Consider the following 25,376-nt stretch of genomic DNA (forward strand, 5'->3'; position numbering starts at 1 on the left):
ATACTGTTATAATATTTAATAAAAAAAAAGTCAAATCACTTTAAATTGATCATAAATTTTATGTTAAATCTCGACAAAAAAATTAAAAATGTAGTGGAGTAAAAGTAAAAAGTTATTAACATAGGTTAGTTCCATAAAATGGAAATACGAGCTAAAGTACAAGTACCTTAAAATTATACTTAAGTACAGTACTATAGTATAGAGTAAATGTACTTAGTTACTTTACTTTGCATATAATAACCTCCTGGTTGCATATGCTGATCAAATGCCTTCCAGGGCACAGGGCAGCAGCATCAGGGCAGCCATGTGAGTGTGAGGAGGAACACAACACAGTGTCTGACAGTGTCTCCATTGTGTGTCTGCATGCCCTCTCACTGAACAACTGGACACAGCTTTAAAATCACATGCCTAAGAGAAATCTCTGTTTTATAAGAGTCATACATGTTTTCGTCTAGATGTAGTTCTATGAAAGCGATTCTGAACATAAATGCAATATTTGCTCTGTGCTGCTTTCCAGTGATGATGCTCGCTATACTACCTGAGTGATGCAGAGCTCAGCTGATTCGTAGGGGATGTAGATCTTTACGTCTTGTGACCTCTCAGTTTCTGTCGCCTGATCTGCATCGCTGCTCTCTGACAGCTGAGATTCTGATAAGCCTGCAAAAAAAAAAACATGCATAAATCACCATTCACTTCGGAGCATGCATGCAAAATGATAGCTACCACTATCACTTTGAACTTTTATAATAAGGGTGCATATAGTTAAGTAATGCTTAACTAATGAATGACCTATGTTGATTTTGTATGAATTAATGCAGGATTAATCATGAATTCCTGCTGCTCACCATAACAAATAACCCATCAGTTCCAAGTTAATAGATCATCATGTAAAAAATGTTAATTCACTGTTATTTTATACACTTGGACGGATTATGGGACACTGTGCACAAACATGTAAAAGGCCTTCTCTTGGTGCACCTCTGTCTTTTATGTTTTTTTGTCTCTTTGTGGTCGTTTTGCATCTCTTTGTGTCCATTGTGTGTCTCTTTGTAGCTGTTTGTGTCTTTTTGCAACTCTTTTGCTTTCTTGTGTGTGCTCATTTTGTTTCCCCTTGTAGTTTAATAGACCTCCAGCAAGAAATTTGAAAAATAACTTCAAATGAAGGCTCTGTCCCAGGAGCCCTCTCCCTCCTATGGGCCTGTGCCCCATTCACTAATCCATACATTAATTGATAGATTAATAGCTGAATGTCCTTGACATAAAAGTTAAATTCATACCCATGCATTAACTCATCCAGCACCTATTCTTATAGAAATATGAAACTTTTTCCAAGCCCATTCCCTTCTAGTTTGTCAGTTGGCATCTGCTAAATGATTTTGGTTTTAGTGCATATTATAATTAAACTGGAGCATGCAGCAACATGAATGTTTGCATCTGACGAACGGGATGCAAATGAACCTTTATGCAACTGTGATATAGCTAATTTGGTTGCATATCAATTAATGTATGAAATAACTGAGAATTAACATGCTTACACGAGGGTCTATGAAAATAAATGGGGTTGTCTGTTAATGCTGGGCAACAGGAATTTATGATGAATCCTATAAATCCAAGCATGAAATAATCATAAGTCATGCATTAGTTAAGCATTAAGTGAATGATTCTCTTATTGTGAAGTTATCATGATAGTCAGCTAGAAAGCTTTATTTCTCTGACTGCCACAGCTTTTATATACCTGCAGCATCTTTGTCATCTCCCCATCATCATCATCATCATCATCATCCCTCTCCACCAGCACACACACACACACACACACACACAGACACACACACACACACACACACACACACACACACACTGTCACTCTTCCGTCTACTATCATACATTTCTTCATCGTTTTAAAGCACCTTGGTTGGCCTCATGTCCAGGGTGTTTTCTGTGGTCGGCGCCGATCCAGCGTCTGAACGCAGCCCACCTCCTCATCCACAGAGTTTTGTGATGAATGACAGCTTGAACAATGAAGCAAATGCAGTGGGACAGTTGGAAACAGCTTGGACAGAGCAGTTACAGGGGGAAAGGAGACGAGGGTAAGAGTGACAACAAGTCTTGTAACACACATTGCTCTATTGCTAAACTATTTTGCAGTGTAGTGAGTGTGCTGTTAGACTTTAAAATTGCACCACTCCCACATTACAGCAACACATTATATCTTCATAATTAAAAACATATTGATATGAATGCAGTTCAGAAATTTATTGAACTGGTAAATAGTTCAGTGATTGGGTTTTTCTTCTCCCTTTCAACAAGGTGTGTTAGTTATGTTCAATAGACAAAAAAATCCCCCAAGAAAAAGAAAAGAATTCCAGAAATCTAGACAATTATCTATAAGTTATTTGACTGAAGAGAAGTTCAAATATTCAGTTACATAATCATAGTAGTGTACAGATGAATGCCAGCACTGGAGCTCATAAATCTCCTCTTGAAGCTCTGTGTGAATATATATTGTGCTCAAGCCATGTTTAATGTCTGATTTTAACCATCCACTCTCAAAAGTGAACAAACCAAACAAACCAGTTATAGAAACAACTTGATAAAGTCATCAAAATGTTCCCTCAACAGCTTTAAAAACGTGTGTGTACAGTTTATTTGTTTATAATACCTTTCTCATTTATTGCACTTACACGGATGCACTTTTTGGGGTGGAAATAAAACACATAGATCCCAGTAAAACCGTTTAAATTATATTTATTTATGATGATTTAAAACATGTGTTACAGCTTGATGACATGTGATTAGCATGCAGTTTATTCTCTGTTTACATTTCTGAATATTGCACTCAAAATGCAGATCATTTCAATAATGTTGTAATTAATCCCTGTTTATTTTCATTTTCAAGTTAATCCATCAGCATGGCCAGGGTTTAAATTTTTTTTTTTTTTAATATTGACACCTCCTTTAAAAATTTCATCACTCTCTGTCTGTTACATTCCCATCTGTCTGTCTGTCTCTCTCTTCTCTTTGTCTCCTCATGCAGGAATGTGGGCGTGCTGTCACGCTGCTAGTTTCCACCCAGAAACACCTTTCAGTGGAAGAACAAAAACTATGTCAGAAATTACAGAGAAAAGATGCTGGGATGAAAAAAAACAATAAACACCTGGTTTATCTGTTTGATTGCATGTGATTAGTCGTTGAAGTGCAAATGTTAAAGGTTGCTACAGTAAACTACATCGTTTACCTCCTTGGCTGCATGTTTGTGTGGGGTGTGTGGCTTGTCCACTGGGCTGACCTGTTGTGTTGTCCTTGTACTGTTCAAACTGTGTGTTGTGAATTATTGTACATGGCCTCTCGTCGTTCAGCTCTGGTATGCTGCCTGGTAAATCTATCACCTGTGCTGCGACGGGGACACGTCCAGGCCGCAGGGACAGCACAGGGTCCTCAGAGCAGGTGGACCTGTTGGTCGTCTCCCAGGCGCCTGAAGGAAAAATGAGCATGCAGAGAAAGGAAATTAAGATATGCAGAATATAAAAGCATGCATGGATTCTGTAAAAGCCATTTTGCATTGAGTGATTATTTGTTTGTTTGTTTGTTTGTTTGTTTGTTTGTTTGCACCTCCCACCACCAAGTGGAAAACAGCGCTCATTATGGGTTCTGATGTCATGAGTTAATAAAAGGCACCGGTGTATGACTAATTGTGGTGAGATGCCCAAGAGGCACACAGTTTTTTGACCGCAGAAATGTGATGTATAAGTTGGAAGTATAACTTTATTTGTTTAAGAAAGAAGTATACCTTTGTTTGGAAATGTTACAATAAACTCAGTTAACCGATATACGGAAACTGGACATTTCATTTGTGCGTGTAAAACACTTTCAATGGAATCTCATCATACTAGTGGCATCTTTTTTGAGTAGCAATCGGGTCACTACAGATTCCAAATTGAAAGACTCTTGGTGCATTGAGTAAGGCTGTTTTCATCCACTGTTCATAAGTTAATTCCTATGAAAGTTGCACAGTAGTGGCACATGAAGCCAAAAAGTGCATAAAATCACCAATATCATTGGGATCATACGAGCATAGGACTCTGACCCAGGAGAATGCCAACTTGTCAATTTGTTCTTTTAAGTGAATCTTCAGAAGAGGTTATTTTCACCCAAATTCTGTTCTTTTTTCCTAACCATAACAACTTAGTTTTTTTTGCCTAAACCTAACCAAGTATTTTTGTTTGATAACGTTAACAACCTGTTTAAAACAGCTACCATGTCACAGTTTAAAGCGTTAAAAAGATAAGGTTACATCTCATCAAAGATCTTATGAACTATGCATAATTTTTTTTGAGATATCTTATTAACCCATTCATGACAATACATTGATGGAGAACATTAAGATAAAATAGTACAGATGGGTGTAGATAAGAAAGCTAAAAACAAGCTGCAACAGTTAAACAGATATCTTTCAGGTAACAAAAACATCTGGATGCAAGATGGTAGAGCGTACAGTGACATAATGTGGGCATGAGGCCAACCTTTATATATCTTAGAGGAACCTACAGCCATCTGCGCACAAAAGATTTTGACATCCGTTTCTGCAACACCAGAAATAGAGACGAGTGACACCAGCTGTTTTGCCACTGTGAGTAAAGATAAGTGTGCATACTGTATGTCGGTCTATTTGCATTGTGTTTCTTGCATGTCTGGTTCTAATGGACCCTGCTGGCCTTCAGTGTCCAGATCTCAAACTGGACCCTGCCAGGAACAATGTGTTTGTTCTGATACACTGATCGCTTCGCTGCTTCACAACGGAGGCAGCCAAGCAGCTGAAATATTTAAACCTCGTCTACACGTCTGCCTGAAACACATTTAGCAGGCAGAACGGCTTCTTCTGCATCTTATGATCTGATATTTGATAAAGAAATGCATGCAAGATGTCATTACCACCATGCAGATGAATATGAGACATTGCAGCTGTATAGGGACTTAATTGTTACACTCACGTTGTTTGCCTGCAGGGGCCACAGACTGATGTCTCCCTACTTTCTTTCCTAGAAAGGTCAATGCATATGATCCATTCTCAGCTCCAGGTGAGTTGACATACATTGTGTATATAACTGTTGGGTGGCTCTCACTGTTGTTCTTGTGTTTGGTCTTTGTTGGTGAGAATATCCACCTGGATCAGTTGAAATCTGCAGAGAAAGTGGTTTAAAATTACTTCATTTAAAGCCTGAGAGGGCATAGAAAGATGAAACATTTTAATTTATCTGCAGTTGAAAGTCCAAAAATATTTTAATCTAAGTTGTGAACTCCTGTTCAACCCTCAAACTATTTGCAGATGTCAATAAGCTCACACAGCAGAATCACTCAGGGAGCGTAATCCTTTTGTCAGCCTCTCCAAGCGACTATAAGCTACCAGGTTCTCAGCAGGAAAGATGGAAAATCCCAGAGTTTAAGTTTGTGTCTATCTTCTTTAAAATTTCACAGTGCAATATCAGAACAAATCTTACAGCTCACTTGGCAGGACTTGACGAAATGCCAGTTCTTCTACTAAATAAAGCCATTCAAATTTACAGAAAAGTTACATTTGTGAATTGAAAAATATAAAACAAATAGAAAACATTACCAAATGGAAAAAGGACTAAAGAAGGCTTGATGATAAAAGCACTACCTGGTCTGAGAGCAGGTCTCTCCAGTGCGGTTCAGTGCAGTTTGAGTGCTGCTATGCTGACCAGCAACGCAAGGACACGTCGATCCTGATCTCTAAGGGGAACCGAACTCTCAACAGTCTTTAAATATTAAACCTGCAGAGATGGAGTTTCAACAGGTACTGGCCTAAACCCCACAGAGCCTGCTGGTAAAAAGATGCCCCAAACAGTCCTCAGGTTTCCCGTGTGTAAGATACAGATTGTAACTGGATGCTGTCACACACATATACAGCACATACACACACTCACTTCACTCGGACTCTCTCATTTCTGTTTGTTTTCCTGCAGCCACAACACTTTCCTCACCTCAGGGTGTGGAGTAAAGCGGAGACAGTTCACCTACATCTAAACTGCACAGAGGAGGATCATGGAATTATCTTTATGTTCTGGTTTATAGAAAGGATATATTTGCAACCAGTGGTGGAATGTACCTATAGTTATTCAATTGGATAGTGGGAAAAAAGTATTATCTGATAAGATAAAACTTTCAGGTAAATAGTTAACTAAACTCTGAGTGACAAGCTTTTAAACAGAGATGTGTCACAAGTAGCACAGATGAGCAGCTTTGTGGAAAAGTTTGAATAACAAGCAGCAGCAGTTTTGCATATCTGAGTCATGATGTAGGCTATGCATTTCTTCCTTAAGGGGAGTAGAATATTGGTTTCACAGTCTGAGCTTGATGTTTTTAAACTACTAGATTAGGCAAAGAGGGAAAGAGACCATATTAAATTGGTGCAGCATCAGTTTCAGATGTGAAAAATTGGTATCGAGCAACCTCTAACTTGTACTTTACTTGAGTATTTTCTTCTCATGCCACTTTAAAGTGGTACTCTTGACAGCTGTTAAGAGGTGCTTTCTACATTAAAATTTGACATTAAAAACAATATGATGAGTTTTAAAACAGAAGACATTGTTATATATCTAACAACTGGTTTCTATAGTCGTTTTGGGTTTGTGACCTCTTACATAAAGTGTAAAAAGAAGTATGAAAATTAGAAAGTTACACCCAGTATTTCACCTGTAAACTTTCCTGATGACTTTTTGATTATGTCTAAAAGAGGTAAAATTATCCAATATATTACAAAAAAAGTGGGGCAAAGTCTGAGATTGCTGTCTACCAATAAATGTCAGTATGGGTTGTGATAAGATGCACTCCTGGCTTACAATGTATGTGGCTTATCTATGAATTATAGTCCATTACTTTTCAAATGTATAACTACAGACAGAAATAAAACCAGCCTGAAAGCTGATAAAGTAAGAAAAGTCAACTAAGACCAGATTTGTGCATCAGAACTCTTATTTTCCTTTAACATTAATTGTGACCTCTCTGATTTATGTTGTGACCCTCAGGAGGGGCCCGACCACTGTACTACTTTTATTGTATTGGTACTTTTACTGAAGTAAGGATCTGCTTTGACCACTGTTTGCTACTGTATCCACCTCCTACAGAAGAATAAAATTGATTTCATGGCCATTGCTGCTGCTGATTAAAGGTATTGTCCTATCTTGTCCTGTTGCCCTTGGCCTGAACCGTCTGTGGGAATTTTATTTCCTTTTCTTTTGATCGAGAGACTCATTTGAAACATTTGGACCACAGCTTGAGCATCTGTTTAACACGCCTTACTCAGACATAAATCCACCCATGATGCCACTTTAATGAAAGTACAGCTTTACCCCATCCTTCCTTCTTCTTTTTAAACAATCCAAACCCTGCTCTGATCATATTTCCCTGCGAAGGGACACAGTGTCACTTTGTCAAGCGTGGCAACATCAGCACATCTTTAAAAAGGTGTCATTAAACGTGCAAAAACAGATCCCTATTAAGGATGTCTTTAAACACAGAGATGTTTTTATGAACGTCATCAAAGGCTTGTGAAATCTTGATTGTTTCTTCTCTCCCACTATAGTGTAATGATAAAGCATGACTGTGTCAAATGATGCAGTCATCAGTCAAGTGTGTCATTATCTTGGATGGTAATCACATCAATGTGCAAGAGTTACCCTCTGCTGAGGCACGTAGACTTGCAGGTAGCGTCACGCCCTGTCCTGTGCTGCCATAGCTACATGCCACACCTTTAAGAAAATCATTGCCTCATCGCAACAAACGCACACTCTGTTTGAGGAATGTGAAGGTGGTCATTGCTCAGATGTTCCTACAGGTACTGTCACGCTGAGGTGTATAGAGACAGAGACGAGGGGTTTTAAGTTTAAAGTGACATATTTCTTTGTTTTCTAAGGCCACTCTGGATTCCAGTGAAGATATTACCAGTTGAGTGTAGGAACATATGTGTGCATATAGAGCATATGGAGATACACATGTGCCTGAACACACTTCCACTACTACAACTGATACTGATATAAGTAATCTAAAGGTGTTCAGGTAAGATTATATGTTTTTGGAGTAGATTTTGTTAGCAATTGCCAAATGTAATTTGCAGTCAGTAACTAACTCCATTTCACAGTAATCTGGCCCAACACCGGTAGTAGAGCAACAGCTTTTGTGCTAAAAGTGTTCATTGACAGTTAACAAAAAATATTTACTTGCAGGAAAGATTGCATTTATTACAATTTAATGTCAAATTAAAATGTGAAAAATAGAAGAAACACTTAACCTCTAAAATACGAAGCTTGGAAACGTGTTATAAACAATAAACTACATGTGGAAAATTAAACATTATAATACATATAGCCTACATTTCTGTGTAGGAATATTGCATAAAACCCCCATTATAAGTAAAGGCAAGTAAACTGAGTCATCATAACTACTCTATTCCACAAGTCCCAGCTGTATTCCAGGTATAAGCGATTTTTTCCATGACATCCTCAACATTTATGAAAGATTACGCGTGTAACCCTGATCATATGGTTTAAAGTAAGCAGCGTGACCGTTTTAAATCCGTTGGAGAAACCGTTCCGTGTTGTTACGGTTTTTACGCACGGCGTAATGCGCTGCTGAGGCAGGCAGCGGTTCAGCCCACAGGCAGCTGTGGAGGTGGAGTATGGGCAGGACCCGTTACTAGGTGGGGTTTATCATGAGTATAAATAAACTCTCTCTGCTGCTATAACGTCCCTGGAACTCACTGAGACAAACTTCTTCACTCTTAGGCCACACGGTAAGACATTTTCCTTCGATTTAAACAAATAGAAATCTCAAATCTGCTATCAAGCTGTTAGTTTTAAGTTTGCTGAAGTTTGCTACTAGGTGTGATGCCTTTAAATCCCCTCTGCTTCAAGGTAGTGATGCGACTTTTGAGGGTGTGGTTGGGAAAACAGCAGCGATCATTTTTGGATTGATTTTTACGCATTTGACGCACTAAGTGTTGAACTGTTTTAATAACGAAGCAGAGTTGTTCATTCATTATCAGTGCTGAAACTTATTAAATGAAACCGGATCTAATATAGCCTACAAGTTACTGTAAATCCCTATCAGAGCTGGTGTGGGTGTGGCCAGGCAGTCTACTCATGCTAGTCATTATGGAAAACCACATAACATAAACCTACAGCAAATATGCACAGGCTTGAGCACCCCAGGAGTGGATGAAGGAAAAACAAACATGTTCTTAGTGTCTTCTGCTCACATGTTTGATTGATAAGAACTTTAGCCAAGTAGAATCATTAAAATACTGATAGTTTCTTCTTTGAATACAAAATGTTCTGTGGACTTGTTTAACCTTCTCTTCTCTTCTCTTCTCTTCTCTTCTCTTCTCTTCTCTTCTCTTCTCTTCTCCCCCTACAGACAGACTCCAGCAGTACCACAATGTCTCTCATCCAAGCTTTCATGCAGCAGACTGTCTATATGGGCATGCCCGATGACTCAGTACGTAACTCTGTGGTTCTGTTCCAGTTGCTAAAGCCAACAACGCTGTTTTTTCCTTTTTTTCTCTTCCTGTGGTATGTTAGGGTGGAAAAATTTTATCAGGCGGAGCTGAGAGGGAGAGAGAGAGCAAGCAACGGGAAGAGAGGAGTGTTGAGTGAGAGAAAAGGAATGAATGAGTGGGAAGTTAAAAGGTGGAAGGGTAAAGGAGTGGAGCAAAAAGATAAGATGGGATCATTTATAAAGGGAAAGTGAAAGGGAGCTTGACTTTTAAAGAAGATATTCAGTGAGGAAAATGACCATAAGTCTTGTGAGTGTGTGACTCATAGTAGCAGGAATCTGAGCCCCTCCCTTTATAAACTCTGCAAACAGAACAAAATGCTACTTCTGCTTTCCCTGGTTTCTTAAAGTGAACCGGGGAAAGGTTGCATAAGGTTATCATACATAATTTCAGTCTCCGACTCTGCTGTAACTGTTCAGTTCAGTCCAACAGAGGTGTGTACAGACATTTTAAAGGGCATCATTATGTTTTTTATTGGAATGGAGGAGTAGAGGCAGAGACTGCCATTGAAGTGCCCGCAGTGGGCAAAAAATCTGCCACGATAATCTTAATATCTTTTTTTGTTGTTGTCAAGGGAGAGGATAGCAAGCAATGTGTACAAGGAGAAAAAGCTGTGATTTTACCTTCTTTTTTTTTTTTAAAGGAACAGATCATCCCCAAAACGAAAAATATATTTTCCTTGTTACCTCTTGTTCTGAATCAATATGTGGTTGTGCTGTGAGTTGCAGAGTGCTGGAGATATCAACAATAGCTGCCCTCTTTTGAAAATAATACTACTAGACACATAACATAGAAACTATATCAGAAAGAAAATAGTTCCTTCATGAAACTACTCACTCTCTGAGTAACCACTTTATGGTTTCGCTAACTTATGAACACTTTGAGCACCACAAGCCAAAGTGCCATAAAGTTCTACATGTATAAAAAGGAAGAAATCTCCAACAGCCTGCAGCTAACACCAAGACAATCTAGAGTGATAAACAACACTACAGTCGGGAAGAGAACAATAAGGATTGTTGATTTTTTTGGTGAACTGTCACCTTAAAGGGTGCTTTTGCACAAGAATGCATGTTTACAACACTACCTCATGCACACACCAATAGATAGGAGTATTTACCAAACACAATAATCTGTGTTGCGTCTCTCAGGTCCTATCCAAGGAGGGAACAGTGACTGCAGCAACCAACTTCAGCGCCCAGGGAGATGCAGCAGTTCTGGATAAGGCCATCAAGGCAAAAGGTGACCTAAAAATGTGCACATGGATGCTTTGGAGCGTGTGTGAACATGTCTTGGTGTTGCAATGTGTCTGCTAAAAGTATGACATGCTTGCCTTTTGTGTAAAGGCTTGAACACCCTCTGCTGGCCAACGTGCATCATAACTACTAACTGTGTAATTTGTGGTCTTGGAACGTTTTTTTCCCCACTTTGTATGAACTTCACCACTGAGTTATATATTTGACTGTCATTTAGATGCAAGATTGTAATGACAACATGTTCTTTGTGCAGGTGTGGATGAGAACACCATCATTGAAATTCTGGTGAAGAGGAGCAACCAGCAGAGACAGCAGATTAAAGAGGCCTACCAGCAAGCCAGCGGCAAGGTCATTTGAATTAAGCAAAGACACCAAATAAGTAGACACACTTTGTGTTTTTCTTCCAAAGTACGCACTCAAGATAACATGCTCTAAAACTGTATTTTTCCCTTGTAGCCTCTGGATGCAGCACTGAAAAGCGCTCTGAAGGGAGACCTGGAGGATGTGGTGTTGGCTCTGCTGAAAACACCGGCCCAGTACGATGCCTACCTGCTGAAAAAGGGCATGAAGGTACACATAGAGAATTATAAGTCTCGGCCTCATCATCTGTTATTTGTGGTGCATAAGGACATCCTCCCACTTCCACATATTCATGTATTGTTTTGTTAATGGATGTGTTTTGTTTGGATAAGGGTCTTGGCACGGACGAGGAGGTCCTTATAGAGATTTTGGCTTCCAGAACCAACAGGCAGATCACCGATATCAAGCAAGCCTACAAGGAAGGTGTGTGCCGACAACTTTTTAACAACAAACATTTTTAAAAAGCACTTGTTGTAACCCACTTTCAACATAATTGTTGTGATTTCTTTACCAAGATTACAAGAAGGACCTGGAGAGCGACATCAAGGGTGATACCAGTGGAGAGTTCAAGACAGCCCTCCTGGAACTCTGCAAGGTAATGTGTGTGCTTCATGCTGTAGTCGTGACAGGGTTTTGAAGACATGTTTCGTTCAGGCGCAGATTCATTCACAGCACCAGGGTGCATTAAGTTCTGTGGTGACATAACACTCAACAGTAGCAGCTGCATTGACGGTAGTTTGTAAAAAAAAATAACAGACTCACTCCCTCGATACACAGGCATGTGCTAAGTTAATAATTGGGCCTTTTATGGCTTTATATTTGGGTGATTCAGATAGGGCAAACTCAATATGCTGAACATTCATCACATTTTTTTTTGATAAAGTCAAAAGCAGCATTTGCATGAAATGATGATGATTGCAAATTTTGATGAAAATAAGCTGCAGAATGTTTGCATTGAACAGTGACTGGTAAGCTTATGTTTCACCTTTTTCTTTGAGCTTAATCCACTTTTTAAAGCTTGTTAATTGTCTTCAATATTAATAGTAATTAACCCTCAAAAGACCAGCGTAACATCAATGCCTAAACATGTTCTACAAAAACATTAAATAACTATGGTACCATTTATTCTAGAAACAACATTTAAAATGCACCTGAGCCATATGATTCTCAGCTGTCCGAGGCAATTCGTATGGTTCCTTTACAACAAACGGCACAATGTGAAAGTTGAGATTGACCAAAATATAAAGACAGCACCAACATTTTGACACATCGTCTACTAAAATAACGCCCAGGAAGATATCCAATAAATAGGTGTAACTCACTGAATAAAAGGTGTATTTGCATCAAACTTCACATAAAGCTCCAAAACAGATATAAACAACTTTTCATGTTTCAAGTTTTACAAACTGGGTGTAAAATACACAAATTTTATGGCACAAAAATGCTGCTGATGCTACACAATTCTAGAATAAATCAGGCTTGCACAATGTTTTTGTTGAAGAATGAGCTACAGTGTCACACAGCAAACGGAAGTAATGACTGATTGTATTCATAACTGTGACATTTCTCTGCTTGTTTTCATCACAGGCCGGCAGGACTGAAGGAGTTTGTGAGCAGATGATTGACAACGATGCCAGGGCTCTGTACGAGGCCGGGGAGGGCAGGAAGGGCAAAGACTGCTCCACCTTCATTGAGGTTCTCTGCACCAGGAGTGGCGCTCATCTCCGTAAAGGTTAGCCAGCTACCTGTCCTGTTTTACTCCTATTTTACTGTTTATTCCTGTCAGATCTAATACTCTTCCACTACGTCCTCTCCTTCAGTATTTGAGAGGTACGCAAAGTACAGCAAAGTGGACATGGCCAAAGTCATCGACCTGGAGATGAAGGGAGACATTGAAAGACTTCTCACAGCAGTAGGTAAAGGCACAAACTTTGACTCTAATTTTATTACCTGATCATTCATACACTGATTTATGCAGATTACTTCATTTAAACTTGACCCATTTTTCTTTAAAATAACCACAGTGAAATGTGCTGGAAGCCGGCCTGCGTTCTTTGCAGAGAAGCTCTACTTGTCCATGAAGGTACAGTATCAGCTTCTGCACACAAAATATTTTTTAAAATGCATGCAGGATACTGTGGCTGTTGCCTAAGGCTTTCCTTGACTGACTTTTTGGTGCCCATCAGGGTGATGGTACCCGCAAGGAAAAACTGACCCGTGTCATGGTGAGCCGCTCTGAAATCGACATGAAGCTGATCAAACAGGAGTACAAGAAAAACTACCAAACATCACTTTATCGGGCTATTCTGGTGAGCAAAAGTCTGACCATTTATACTGACAGTAAACCAAATATATCAATACATATGGCAGCTCACAAAATGAGAGCCAGTAGTGTAAAGTTTATACAAAAATGTTATTTACACATTGTCTTTTTTTCACTTCAGGATGATACTAAAGGAGACTATGAGAAGATTCTGCTTGCTCTCTGTGGGGGTGAAAACTAATAGCCGATCAATGCGATCAAGTATCGACTGAAGATCCAGCAGCGAGCCCAGCTGTGGAAACTCACCTATAATCTCTAGACACATATTGTGCCCTATGCTCTTGTGGAGAATTGACAACAAGGCTGTCTTTCTTTGTCACTGTCATGCCATTTAGGAGATATTAACAGCAAAGCGCAAAGATTAACATGGAATCAGCACTGCTTCAGCAGATATGTGTTCTCCAAGTTACTCCTTTTTATTCCAACACTTTATCTTAGATCTGACAGCAGTGTACCAGTGGTCCAATGCATTACACCCATTAGATTCTCATACTTAGTGCTCAAAGAGAGGCTGAAGTCGGTGATCACAGTCAGCTGCTAGCAAGAGTATGCAGATTACAATGTGCCAATCATATTCAGTGCCAGCAGTAGGTTTACAGTTGAAGGAACTTGGACAGCTTGCAAATAAAAGCTTTTTGTATGAACGCCTATCTGAGTGGTCTTCGTTTTTTTTTTCACATACAGTCGGTTACATATCAGACAAACATGAACCAAACAGCTATAAGATGTGTTGTCAAATATTTATGCCCTAATGTGTTAATCCCAGTGGTGAAAAAGTATTCAGATCCCTCACTTAATTGAAAGTACTGATACCACACTGAGAAATGACTCCATTACAAGTAAAAGTCCTGCATTCAAAACTTTCTTAAGTGTAAGTACAAAAGTATCCGTACGCTGTTATGTGGTTTCACGTATAAAAAAATGTTTAATCATTTTGAATCGATCATGTTTTTCCTGTTAAATCTTGACCTGAAAAGTAACTAAATTACAATATCTGTTTCTAAAATGTAGCTTAGACGTATAAAGTTACATAACTGGAAATACTCAAGTAAAGTACAAGTACCTCAAAACTGCAGTTAAGTACAGTACTTGAGTAAATGTACTTAGTTACATTGCAGCACTGATTAATACTTACCATTACAAACAAAAGATGTTTGTAAGACTCCTCAGGAAGCACAGGCAACCACATATTTTAGCTCACAATTCACTGCAAATCCATAATCTAGAAATGATTGCGTAATAAACACAGCAGCCCTGTCTCAATGTGCAAATACTTAACAATGAATCACATGCTGAGAATAGAGGGTGATAGAGTACAGCTGTTTATTTAAAGTGGTAGGGAAAACTAGGGTTGCCAGGTTGGGTAATAAAATATCACTGCGTTGTGATACCTGGTAATTTATCAAGTAGTTTTAATAATAGCAAGGAGATAATCATTTTTACATTGCAAATGTACATTAGGTACAGCCTCTTCTTGGTTTGTCATCCACAGGAGGGGGGTTGCTGTCACACAACCTGGCAACCTCATAGCTCATTCAGACCACAACTATAAACAAGCGGAGCACCTTCTCCGGTTAGCTAATGCTAGGCTAACCAACTTTCTCTCTCAGTATGTGTTAAGATTTATCTCATAACATAATGGGAACTACTTTTATGATTGCAGCACAGCCCGTAATGCTATTGACATTGTATACGGATGTGTTTTAAAGCTATTTGTATACTAAGGTTAGCGTGACAGCAAGCTAGCTAGCTAACGGTTGCTAGTCAGTTTGTCAGTCAGTTTGGCAACAAACTTCACTGTTGTGCGTGTCAGTAAAATGTCAACATTGCAAAGTCACGTTTGTGTTTTGATAGAAATTAAATGATAAAAACACACGTGGTTTCGGCAATAATGAGCAAGTTTGTGCCCACATGTCATTTGACTTTGAGGAGCTAACGTTAGCACGTTTAACGTTACTGATAACTGAGCTGGGCAGAGAGGCAGTAAAATAGCAGTATAGACACATCCTTTTAAGGCTGCTTGTGGGAGCTATGGCTGTCTTTAGTCGTCCCATATCTTCTACAATAAGATTATAACTTAATAACCCTGAATGAACACTGAATGTCTTTTCATTTCAGGTCAATCAGTTCATCCTGGTGAGCCAGTCCATTTGAAGTGCTCCACTTGACTCAAACAATGACAATGACCTGACCAATGGACCACTGCAGTGTCTGCTCAGTAAGAGGGTCACGTGTGCAGGTAGATCATGAATGACAAACTAGTCTTCCTGGGCCTGCTATACTTTGTCCAGGGCATCCCCTATGGTCTCCAGTCCTCCCTGCTTCCTGTCTACCTACGTGGAGCTGGTCATTCCCTCACCCGCATCGGCTTCACCAAGATCCTCTACTTCCCATGGGTCCTCAAAGTGCTCTGGGCCCCTTTGATCGACAGGGTTGGCACCAAGCGCCGCTGGCTGGTGGGGACAGTGTCTGGGCTGGCCCTGACATGCCTCTCCAGTGCTGCCCTGGCCCCAGAAGCACATATTTATGGGGTCGCAGGAACCCTGTTGGCCATGAACACCTTGGCATCTGTCCAGGATATTGCTGTAGATGGGGCGGCGGTGGGGTTGTTGAAAGGTCGTGGGGAGCTGGGGCTGGGCAACACAGCTCAAGTCGTGGGCTATAAAGCCGGATCGGTGTTTGCCGGAGGTGGGCTGCTGGCTGTGATTGACGTGGCTGGATGGAGCTGGATGTTTATGCTGCTGACGTTTGTGTATGCAGGGGTGGCCCTGTTTGTGTGGGGGGCCCCTGTGCTGGACGATGAGGCTGTGAGGGGCCAGCAGGCAGATGGCAGCAGGAGGGGAGGGCAGGGAACAGACGCTATGAGGCCATGGAGAGTGTGGAGGAAGATGCTGGCAGTGCCTGGCACCCCTTGGACAGTCCTGTACGTGCTGACGTATAAACTTGGTAAGTCTGATTACTACTTACAAAGCTTTGCAAACTAGGCCTGATATTAATACTGATATTACGTCTGAACCTTCCCTACTTTATTTTTAGGGCTTCTTTAAATGATTGATTAATCTGTCAATTGTTTTTTTTTTTTAATTATTTGATCTATAAAATGTCTCAAAGTGAAAAATATCTATTAAGGTGTCTAAATATCTTGAAATGCTTCACGATATTCAGTGTTCAAAGATATAAAACACAAAAATAAATTGTCAAAATAGTTCAGATTAATTTTCTTTTGAGACTAATTTATTAATCAAGTAATTGTTGCATCTCTAATTATGGCCATAGCCTGAGTTGAAATGATCATGATGGACACCTGTAAAGAAAGAAAGAGACATGAAAGAAAAAGTACAGAAAGTGGTAACACTCCCATCTCATAAAGGGGACATTCCACTGTCACGAATCAATCACTTTCTGACCTCACCTAGTTCAATTCAAACAGATTTCCTACATATTAACCTGTACGAGACAGTTTAAGTTAATGGTTTGACTAACCAGAATGACAAACCATTCAGGACACAGGGGCCCTCAAAGTTGACACTTGATTGATTGATCGACCACTCCTCCTAAAGACAGATATCTTTTTCCTATGACGATGTCCTGACCTTTGAAGAAATCAAAAGGGATGTCACAGTTTGGTATGCCAGAGACTGGTGGTTTCAGGCAATATTCATCCTGAAGTGGTCAGTGTAGGATGTGATGCACACAGAAATCAGTTTGCTGGTTTTGTGTCCATTTGAGTTGTGGTTGTTGGGTTTTGGAGAGGAAAATGATTGAAACTGTGTTGTTTGTGAGGAGCAGAAGTTGGTAAGACACAGCAACAATCATTGTCTTCCCCATGCTGGCTCAGTGAGAAAACAGCCAATGACAGCCAGGTGGAGTCAACCACACACAGTGGTTAGCTATTGGTTGTCAAAGTTCCCCAAAGTTTTGCTTTGAATTTGCCTTTTGCTTGCAGAATGGAAGTATAGAGGAGGCAAATATTTTTTCCAGTGTTAATTCTGAGCAAAAGTGACCGTGTCCTCATAATGACCATATGCAGAAGTCTAATGTTGTCACAGTATGAAATCTTCAGGAGATGTAAAGAAATGTCTTTCCAATAACATGAGTTTTAACAAATAAAAAATCCATACAAAATATTGCAGATTTAATTATTTGGAACCAAAAGTATTGAAGCTGTGAAAAACCATAGAAGAAAAATGCTTGGTCATTCTGGTAAATCAAACCATGTTCTAACATCCCTCATATTGGTTAACATGACATTTTTTTAAAATCTAAAATCAAAAGGGCTTTGGTCAGAAATTGATTGATTTCGGAGGGAAAGCTCCCAATTTAAAAATAGAAACCAGTTATCAGCTTATCAGTTTTTATTTGCCTCTCTTCACAAACTGGACATGAAAAAAGAAGCAATGAAACATCATATTTCCTGTATTGATCTCTTCTATCCCACTGTAAACTTTTCCTCCGTGTTGTTCCTGCCTTCATGTAGGACCCAGAGCTCACCACTAGATGTCTCTGTTGGTCTGTCCATGAGTACTGAACTCTGGAATGAGTGTATTGAAAAAGTTTTGGAAGTGACTATTACTTGACAGTTTATTGTCTTTGTAGATCCTGTATGCACATTGGAAAAATACAGGCCCTGCTTAGATAAAGCAGCTGTTTTTTCATGTCACAGTTTTAAAAGTATAATATAAACCTAAGGCGCTTGAACAAGAATAGAATGTTAGTTTGAATGCACGTTTGCAGACAGTTTTGTATGTGAATGAGTTTGTCCCAATAAGAAAACAACATTTTAAAGTAGTTTTGGATCAGTCGGGCTTGTGTGTGTGTGTGTGTGTGTGTGTGTGTGTGTGTGTGTGTGTGTGTGTGTGTGTCTGTGTGTGTGTGTGTCTGTGTGTCTGTGTGTGTGGGAGAGAGAGTTGATATGACCAGAGTTTGGTGTTTGGTAGCAGAAGGGGATTATGTAAGGATTAGAGTGTCTTTGTGTCTGTTGCGTTCAGAAACCGAAATGGAAGACGGCGCATCATCGCTGATGTGTGTGTGTGTGTGTGTGTGTGTGTGTTTATGTGGGTGGTGGGAATATAATTGTCTTCTTACATTTGCATAGCCTTTACTCGTGTATGTGCTTGAATGTACATGCCTTTGTTTTTAGATTGTGCGTGAGTGTTTTCGAGAGAGTTTTAGGGGTGGCTCAGTAATCGGATGAGCCCCAGCAGACGACACTACTAGACAAAATATGAAGGCTGGCTGGACCCCCTAATCTGTCTAGGGAGCAACCCCCCCGCCCCCCAAACACTCTCTCTGTCACACGAACACACATGAACACACACCACTGGCTGATGCTCATGATTACAACAAGGAATTACCGTCGTCGTTAGTGTTTTCTCCGTAGATTCACAGTCTTGACACTTGTTAGCCTTTTCCTGTTGTAGCAGTCTAAACATTTCTCACCTTTGAGAGAAAAATGAATTGTGTAATGTTTTAGATGAGGCCTGGATGTGCCTGTGTAATTGCCTATGTGAGACAGTATTGTTTTTTGTCCAAAGGGGGTGTGTGGGTATGTTTGTGTGATCTGCCTGTCTGCACACCCCCCCTCCGCTTCACACGCACTAACAAACACACAACACAGACCCCTCTCCCTCATCTATCCCTAATGAACTCTGAGTTTGCGCTGGCTCCAACACAGTGGCCAATCATCGAGAGCCTTGTGTCTGAACTGTGACCCCTGTGCCATCTGAGGCCACAGGCGTGATGGGAGAACTGTCTGGGTAGACTCGGAGGGACGGATGGAGGGCGTGGGGCCGTAGGGGGTGGTGGTGAGAGAAAACATAAGAGGAAAAGGTCAGGAAATGGTTTCAAGGTACAAATAAGCTCAAATGTTTGATACAAACATGTCCATGATCCTGTTGTTGTTATTCGTAGGGAAACACTTCTATGGTGGCATGTGAAGCTGCTTAAACAATAATTAATTGTAGCTAAAATGAAAATCCTTATTATCTTTTATGTTTTCACAAACTCAGGTTTTAATTACGATAATTTGTTTTGGTGTGAATCATCTCACGATACACGTTACTTAAGCCATTTTAAGCACTTTGCGATATGTTGAGTATAGCAATTTATTACCTTTTTTCAACTGCATTTTTATCATGTTACCAAAAGGAGAACTTTTTTTTAACCTAAGTAGATAAAGTTTGCAGTCTTTTTCTCACTCTTCACAGTCATTTTTTTTTTTTTTTTTGCTGCACAATGGGATTTTCAAGCAGGCAGATTGACCAACACTGACATAAAATCCTGACATAAATGTTACATGCATCTCACAAACTGAACTGTTTGTATCATAGTCTTTAACTTATTTGAGTGCAGAGCTGTGTGGACTACTGTGCAGGTATGTTGAACAAAGCAATTTGTACAAACATGTTATGCAGCCCCTTAAGCAACTGGGGAATTTGAAAATAAATTAATGTTGAATTGAAATAAAAATAAAACAATTCAAGTTAGGACCATCTAGTGGTCTGAAAAAGTAACTAATGATGTTATTCTAGCTGCAGAAAGTTTAATCTGTATCTCCGGAATAAAAATATATATAACAGGAGATCAATACTTATATCATGATACTATACTGTAGCAATTTTTCTTACACCCTTAATATTTTTACTCCTCCTCCTTGAGTGCTTTTAATTAAAATGCGTTTTAATTGCTAGTCAATTATTCTCATCTTGTTATTTGCAATTAACTTAACATCCCACAGTGTCAGAACTGGCTGTTTTTAAAGGCAGGGAGTCAGTGTGTTTGACAGGAGACGTGAGTGATGGTGAAAAGAGCCGGACCCTGATGGTGGCTTTCCCTGGGAACGGACCAGGTGAACAGGAATGGATGGATGAACACAGAAAAAGAAAAGCTTTGTCCCATTACTCCATTTTAACCTTTACTTCTAAAAAGACAGCTACAGGAGATGGTGATAAGTAGACTCAGTTGCCAGTTTATTTGTTGAAACATTTACACATGTTCATAAGAACTGTGGGATGGAAACTACGCATACAATTTGACAAAGGGTCATTTTCTCCGTCTTTGGTTCCTAGATTTGGTTACTTTTCCTAACAGATTTGTTCAAGGGCTGTAATAAAATCTGATGATAATTTATGTTTTTTAGAGTTTCTGGCTACTTTAAAAAAAAATGTTTAATATATATATATAAATGCTTTTAAAACATGTCAGTGGGTTGTTGAGTTCAGAGGGTTAATGCTCAACTCTCTCTCCCTTAAAATTTATGAAGGAGGGAGAAGGGAAAGAGTGATGAGTAAAAGAAAAATCACTTGAGTGCAGTTTTTTTTTAAATTGGATAGACACTGCATTTTACATGCATGCACAGTTCGAAGGTTGAGGTCAAGACGGCGAAGTGAAGAATTTATTTCTGTAAGCACTGTTTGTAGGGCTGCACTGAGGGTACAAATCTTGGATAATCACAAATATACACTATACATAAACTGATATTGACATGTGACCTCCTGTCCAGTTTCAGAGCCGTTTTAGAGACGTGGACGCCAACAGCAGTCGACGATGGCGGGTTTGGGGGAGGTCACGGAGTTCTGAGATACGAAGGGAGGTGCAGGAGTGGGAATGAGAGAAGAGAGAAACTTGGGAAGGGAGTGGGGTGTATTTTCTAGAGGGAAAAAGAAGGACTGCAGGGAGGGAGGCTGAAGGAGGGGATGAATTAATGAACAACCACCACATGGTGCCCTGAGAGAGGCAGAGAGCAAATGGCAATAGAAATAAACACACTTTTCCATGTAGAGACAAAGGTGCAAGATCTCCCTTGATATTTCTACATGTTCTAATAGTCCAATTTACTTTTTTTGCACCACATAAATCTCGCATCTTTATATCTTAAGGATTAAAAAGATAAATAAAATGTGCATTATATGTCTTTGTCAAGGGATAATATATTGGCCGTTTTTTTAGTATTCTTGTAATGTTGCATTGAATAGCTGATGTAAACAAACCAATAATACTACTAGAACACAATAATAATTTAGATGAATTGTCAGTGTAATTCAACACCTATCAAGTTTGGTTTATATCTGGATCCAGATTGCTTTTTTCACAAGACTGGGATATTAAATTAAATTTAACACTGCAGCAAATACTGTATTTGAAAACAAACAGAAAAAAATTAACCCAGGATGTTTGTCAAAATTCTCCAAATCTATGATTTCATTAGACTTGATTTTACGATCCCAATTTGATTCATATTTCTTTTTCAGCACTCTATGCTGTTGTTTGACTATGAGGTCTTAAATCATAAAGATAAACAGATCATTGGTTTTATGCCCGAACAACTGACATTTACATTTTAAAATTCTTCTTTAAAAAACAGACTACTACGTGTGATTTTTTTGAACGTGCCACACTAAGGCCATAGGGTCAAATTGAAATGATATAAATCACCAATCCTGCTTTCGATTTTGAATGTCTGAGATCAAAAAGCTTGTTTCAATCGTTTTTGGATTTAGAATTGAACTGTTGACACCCTCATAGCCCACTTACCTAACTGGTTTGGGTTGAGTGGAGAGATGGTGATCGTCTTGCTTCTATGAGTGTATTTTTCCATGTCCATGACCCCTGGGGGGCACAGAAAACTCCTTGACATCCTTGATCTGCAGGGTGTATGTGTGTGTGTCAATAGAATATGCATAGGATACTGTGAAGGTGTGTATAGACAGGGGTCTGTTTACTGGTTTTGTCCCCAGGGGGTTCTAAGGAGCTGAAAGGTGTGTGTGCATATGCATGTATACGGTGTGTATGTGCGTGTGTGTTTTTTGCTCATACATGTAGTATGTATGAGCTTGTCTCTGTTTACCATGCTCTCTGCAGGGAGTTATCATGTCATTCTAGAGGAGGACTAAGTGTCCTCAGTGATCTCTGCTGCTCTGCCAGATCTTTTGTCTAAGCTGCAGCACGGACGTCAGGATTTGACCCGACTGTCCTCATCGACCTCTCACCCTCATCCAACCCTTGTCTCACCCTCATCTCACCCTTATCCTGCTCTGATCCCGCTCTTTACTATCGCCCACACCATTCTAGCACCCAAAATTCACACTTACTCGCGGACCATCTCTTCCATCTTATCACCATAGACAAAGGTGTTATGTGCAGAATTTTCAGTGTAGTCAGTGTGTAATTGCAAAACTAATAGTAAGAACTTTAAATGAGACTGGCCAATACTTTGTGTTAAACTTTTGGTACTGCTTATGATAGTGTTTTATCCAAATTAAGACCAGTTTTCTCATAAAGACATTTGCTTTGCTGAGAATGACAAACATTAGTGTTTTACTTACTGAGTCACAGGAATATTTGGACAACACTTGAAGCTACCTTTGAGGTTTTTAAATCAAGCTTGGAATGTCCGTCGCCATCATTTTTAGGATGTCATCACCCTAAAAAGAATAAAAAGTCCTTGAAAAAAAATCTCAATATGACTACAGTGATTCATCAGATTAAACAGTTTTTATTGAATCAACTTTATTTAATTAACAGAACTTGTCATTTTCATAAACATATGTAGGCAGCAGACTTTTTATTTTTTGTGTAACTACCTAAGTAATTTACTTAAATGGTGTCTTGGCCGAAATAGATTTTTTTGTTATTATGGTTATATAAATGTAATTTATAATGCTGTAACTTCGCTGTTGACCCGCCTGTTAATCCAGGTGTTTGCCTCGCTTTGTGTGCAGCAAGCGGGAGACCAAACTGTTTTATTCAAAGGCTAAACACCAATGAATATGTATTGAAGCAGAATATTTTGTTATATAAAAACATTTTATGAATTTTAGAAATGATAACTTCTATCATTTTTCAAAATAATTTTGACTTTTGGATTTTACAACCCTTTGGAGTTATTGGAAATAATTGGATCACAGAAGTTGGAAACTATCCATTTATCACTGGAGTCTATTTCTATAAATGTTATCTTGATCTGCAGTTGTTATTGAAAAAGGTTTACCTTAATTATGAACTAATCAGAAACAATAAAACTTAAGAGATAGTAACTAGGGCTGAACAATTTAGAAACAATCTATTCATTATGATAACATTTCAATTAATTGTGCAGCCTTAAAAATGTCACCTGAAAACTCACTTGATTTTATGTCATTGATATTGTAACTAAATATTATTCTACTAAAACTATGTATCTCGAAAATGTTACCTTTTCATGAACCCAGTCCTTTTTTCATCTTCGCAACAACACATTTTTCAGACAATCATACCGGTTATGAAATGGTTTATTTAGCTCATGAAGTAAAAAAAATTCTTAATCCTTCAGTTTATCTGGACAATTCTAAAACACTACAGAGATACATGGTTTCTGTTGGATAACCTCAGTAAGTAGAACAACTCCACAACTGATCAGGAAAACAACATCAGAAAACACAGAGACAGAAATCTAACATGAAATAACCAAAGTGGTTCAAACTGCAGTAGCAAATCTTTATGTCAGGGTGCTTGGACCCCGCTATATATATATATATATATATATATATATATATATATATATATATATAAATAATCTGGTACATGACTAAATGAAGCACCTTTAAATAACCAGGATAAAAACCACAGCCCTGTCACTTATCTTAATGTTAAATAGTTTCGTCTCTTCGTGCTGTCTGCCTCTAATGTAAACATAAACAGAGTTCTCTCTGAGCCTGCCATCCCTCCTCTGTTTCCTCTTCACTAACCTCCTAACAATGTCTCTGTTCATCTGCCTCCCCTCCCCTTTTCCTCTGTCTTTAGCTGTCTCTATCCCATGCTGCTCCCCTATCTCTCCAGTCATGTTTAACTCATCTTTTTACTGTTATTTTTTAAAATAAATGCATTATGATTGTCATTTCCTGCTCCACATCTCATATTTTCTATCCTGTTCTCTTTCCCCTTTTCACCTACTGCTCTCTCTCTCTCTCTCTCTCTCTCTCTCTGCTCTCTCTCTTGCTGTCTCTGCCCTTTTCTTTTTTCTTGTATCACTGACTTTCTCCTCTTAATCCTCCACTTCTCCCTCTTTCTCCCCAATATGTTCCCCCTCTCTCATCCTCTCCCCCCCTTCACTCTCGTTCCACCCTTTTCTCCTTCCCCTTCACTCTGCTTGTTTAATCTTTGCGGATGTCTAATGAAATCCCTGCTGAAATGGACAATTGTTGCTTTGAGAATATTTATAGAAAGGAATAATCAGCCTGGTTGTGTTTGTCTGCACGCCCTCCCCCACCCCCCCCTCTTTAAAGAAATAATTAGTTGAAGGCAGGACTGTGAAAGCTCTGAGCTTTGAGCTAAACAACAGGCAGTCAGGAACGGGAGCACAGAACCATGGGTAAACAACCCAGGCATCATGGGTACCGCTGCTGCCAATGTTTACTTTATTATGACTAATATGGTTACTGCACAGTTGATGCAGCTCAAAACAGTTCAGCATAGAGGATGATGGAGATTAAAATGTGAATAATGCACAGAGAGGGTGTTCGTGTATCAGTGCAGCTCCCACTGGGTGCGTGGAGTGATATAAAGATGTACTGCAAGTCTGTTGGACCATATCATGGGTTTAGAAGTCAAATATATGTTGCTGTCATGTGACTCATTTGACATTACAATAAAGAAATTCAGTTCATACCAGACCCCTTTGACAAAAACAGCAAATTGCAAGTTATGGTCAAAGCCACCATACTCCATTGACAAAACAGTAATTTTACTCTGCAGAACATGGTAGTTGCTAGTCTACTGCTTCCTTGATCAGTTGGTTTTTTGTGTTATTGTACGTCTTGGGTGAATCTGAAGAAACCTTTCAAAACACCAAAGTTGCACATTAACATTAACATTAACAAACCAACCAATCGAGGCA

General features: G+C 39.2%; 2 protein-coding genes across 2 annotated transcripts in view; both read left to right on the forward strand.

Annotated features, from left to right (window-relative positions):
* The first annotated feature begins 8,734 nt into the window (after window positions 1-8,734).
* On the forward strand, window positions 8,735-14,152 carry anxa1a (annexin A1a). The gene is made up of 12 exons (XM_059336929.1): window positions 8,735-8,806; window positions 9,430-9,510; window positions 10,717-10,807; window positions 11,075-11,169; window positions 11,278-11,391; window positions 11,514-11,604; window positions 11,697-11,776; window positions 12,769-12,913; window positions 13,002-13,097; window positions 13,206-13,264; window positions 13,368-13,490; window positions 13,626-14,152. Exons 2-12 carry the CDS (start codon window positions 9,451-9,453, stop codon window positions 13,683-13,685), a joined length of 1,014 nt encoding a protein of 337 aa, XP_059192912.1. The 5' UTR covers window positions 8,735-8,806; window positions 9,430-9,450; the 3' UTR covers window positions 13,686-14,152.
* An 898-nt stretch (window positions 14,153-15,050) lies between these two features.
* The window catches only part of mfsd3 (major facilitator superfamily domain containing 3), a 28,569-nt gene continuing 18,243 nt past the window's right edge, over window positions 15,051-25,376 (forward strand). The window contains exons 1-2 of the mRNA XM_059337639.1: window positions 15,051-15,113; window positions 15,623-16,450. Coding sequence (XP_059193622.1) covers window positions 15,751-16,450 — 700 coding nt within the window. The 5' untranslated portion in view covers window positions 15,051-15,113; window positions 15,623-15,750. The remainder of the gene's footprint in view (window positions 15,114-15,622; window positions 16,451-25,376) is intronic.

The sequence above is a fragment of the Centropristis striata genome, chromosome 7 (assembly GCF_030273125.1).
Source record: "Centropristis striata isolate RG_2023a ecotype Rhode Island chromosome 7, C.striata_1.0, whole genome shotgun sequence".
In the NCBI taxonomy this organism is placed as follows: Eukaryota; Metazoa; Chordata; class Actinopteri; order Perciformes; family Serranidae; genus Centropristis; species Centropristis striata.

Bases quoted from the DNA above. Each gene is read 5' to 3' on its own strand.
- anxa1a (XM_059336929.1), top strand. From the start codon at position 9,451: ATGTCTCTCATCCAAGCTTTCATGCAGCAGACTGTCTATATGGGCATG. The intron at 9,511-10,716 runs GTACGTAACTCT...TGCGTCTCTCAG, and splicing joins TGGGCATGCCCGATGACTCA to GTCCTATCCAAGGAGGGAAC. The intron at 12,914-13,001 runs GTTAGCCAGCTA...CCTCTCCTTCAG, and splicing joins TGGCGCTCATCTCCGTAAAG to TATTTGAGAGGTACGCAAAG.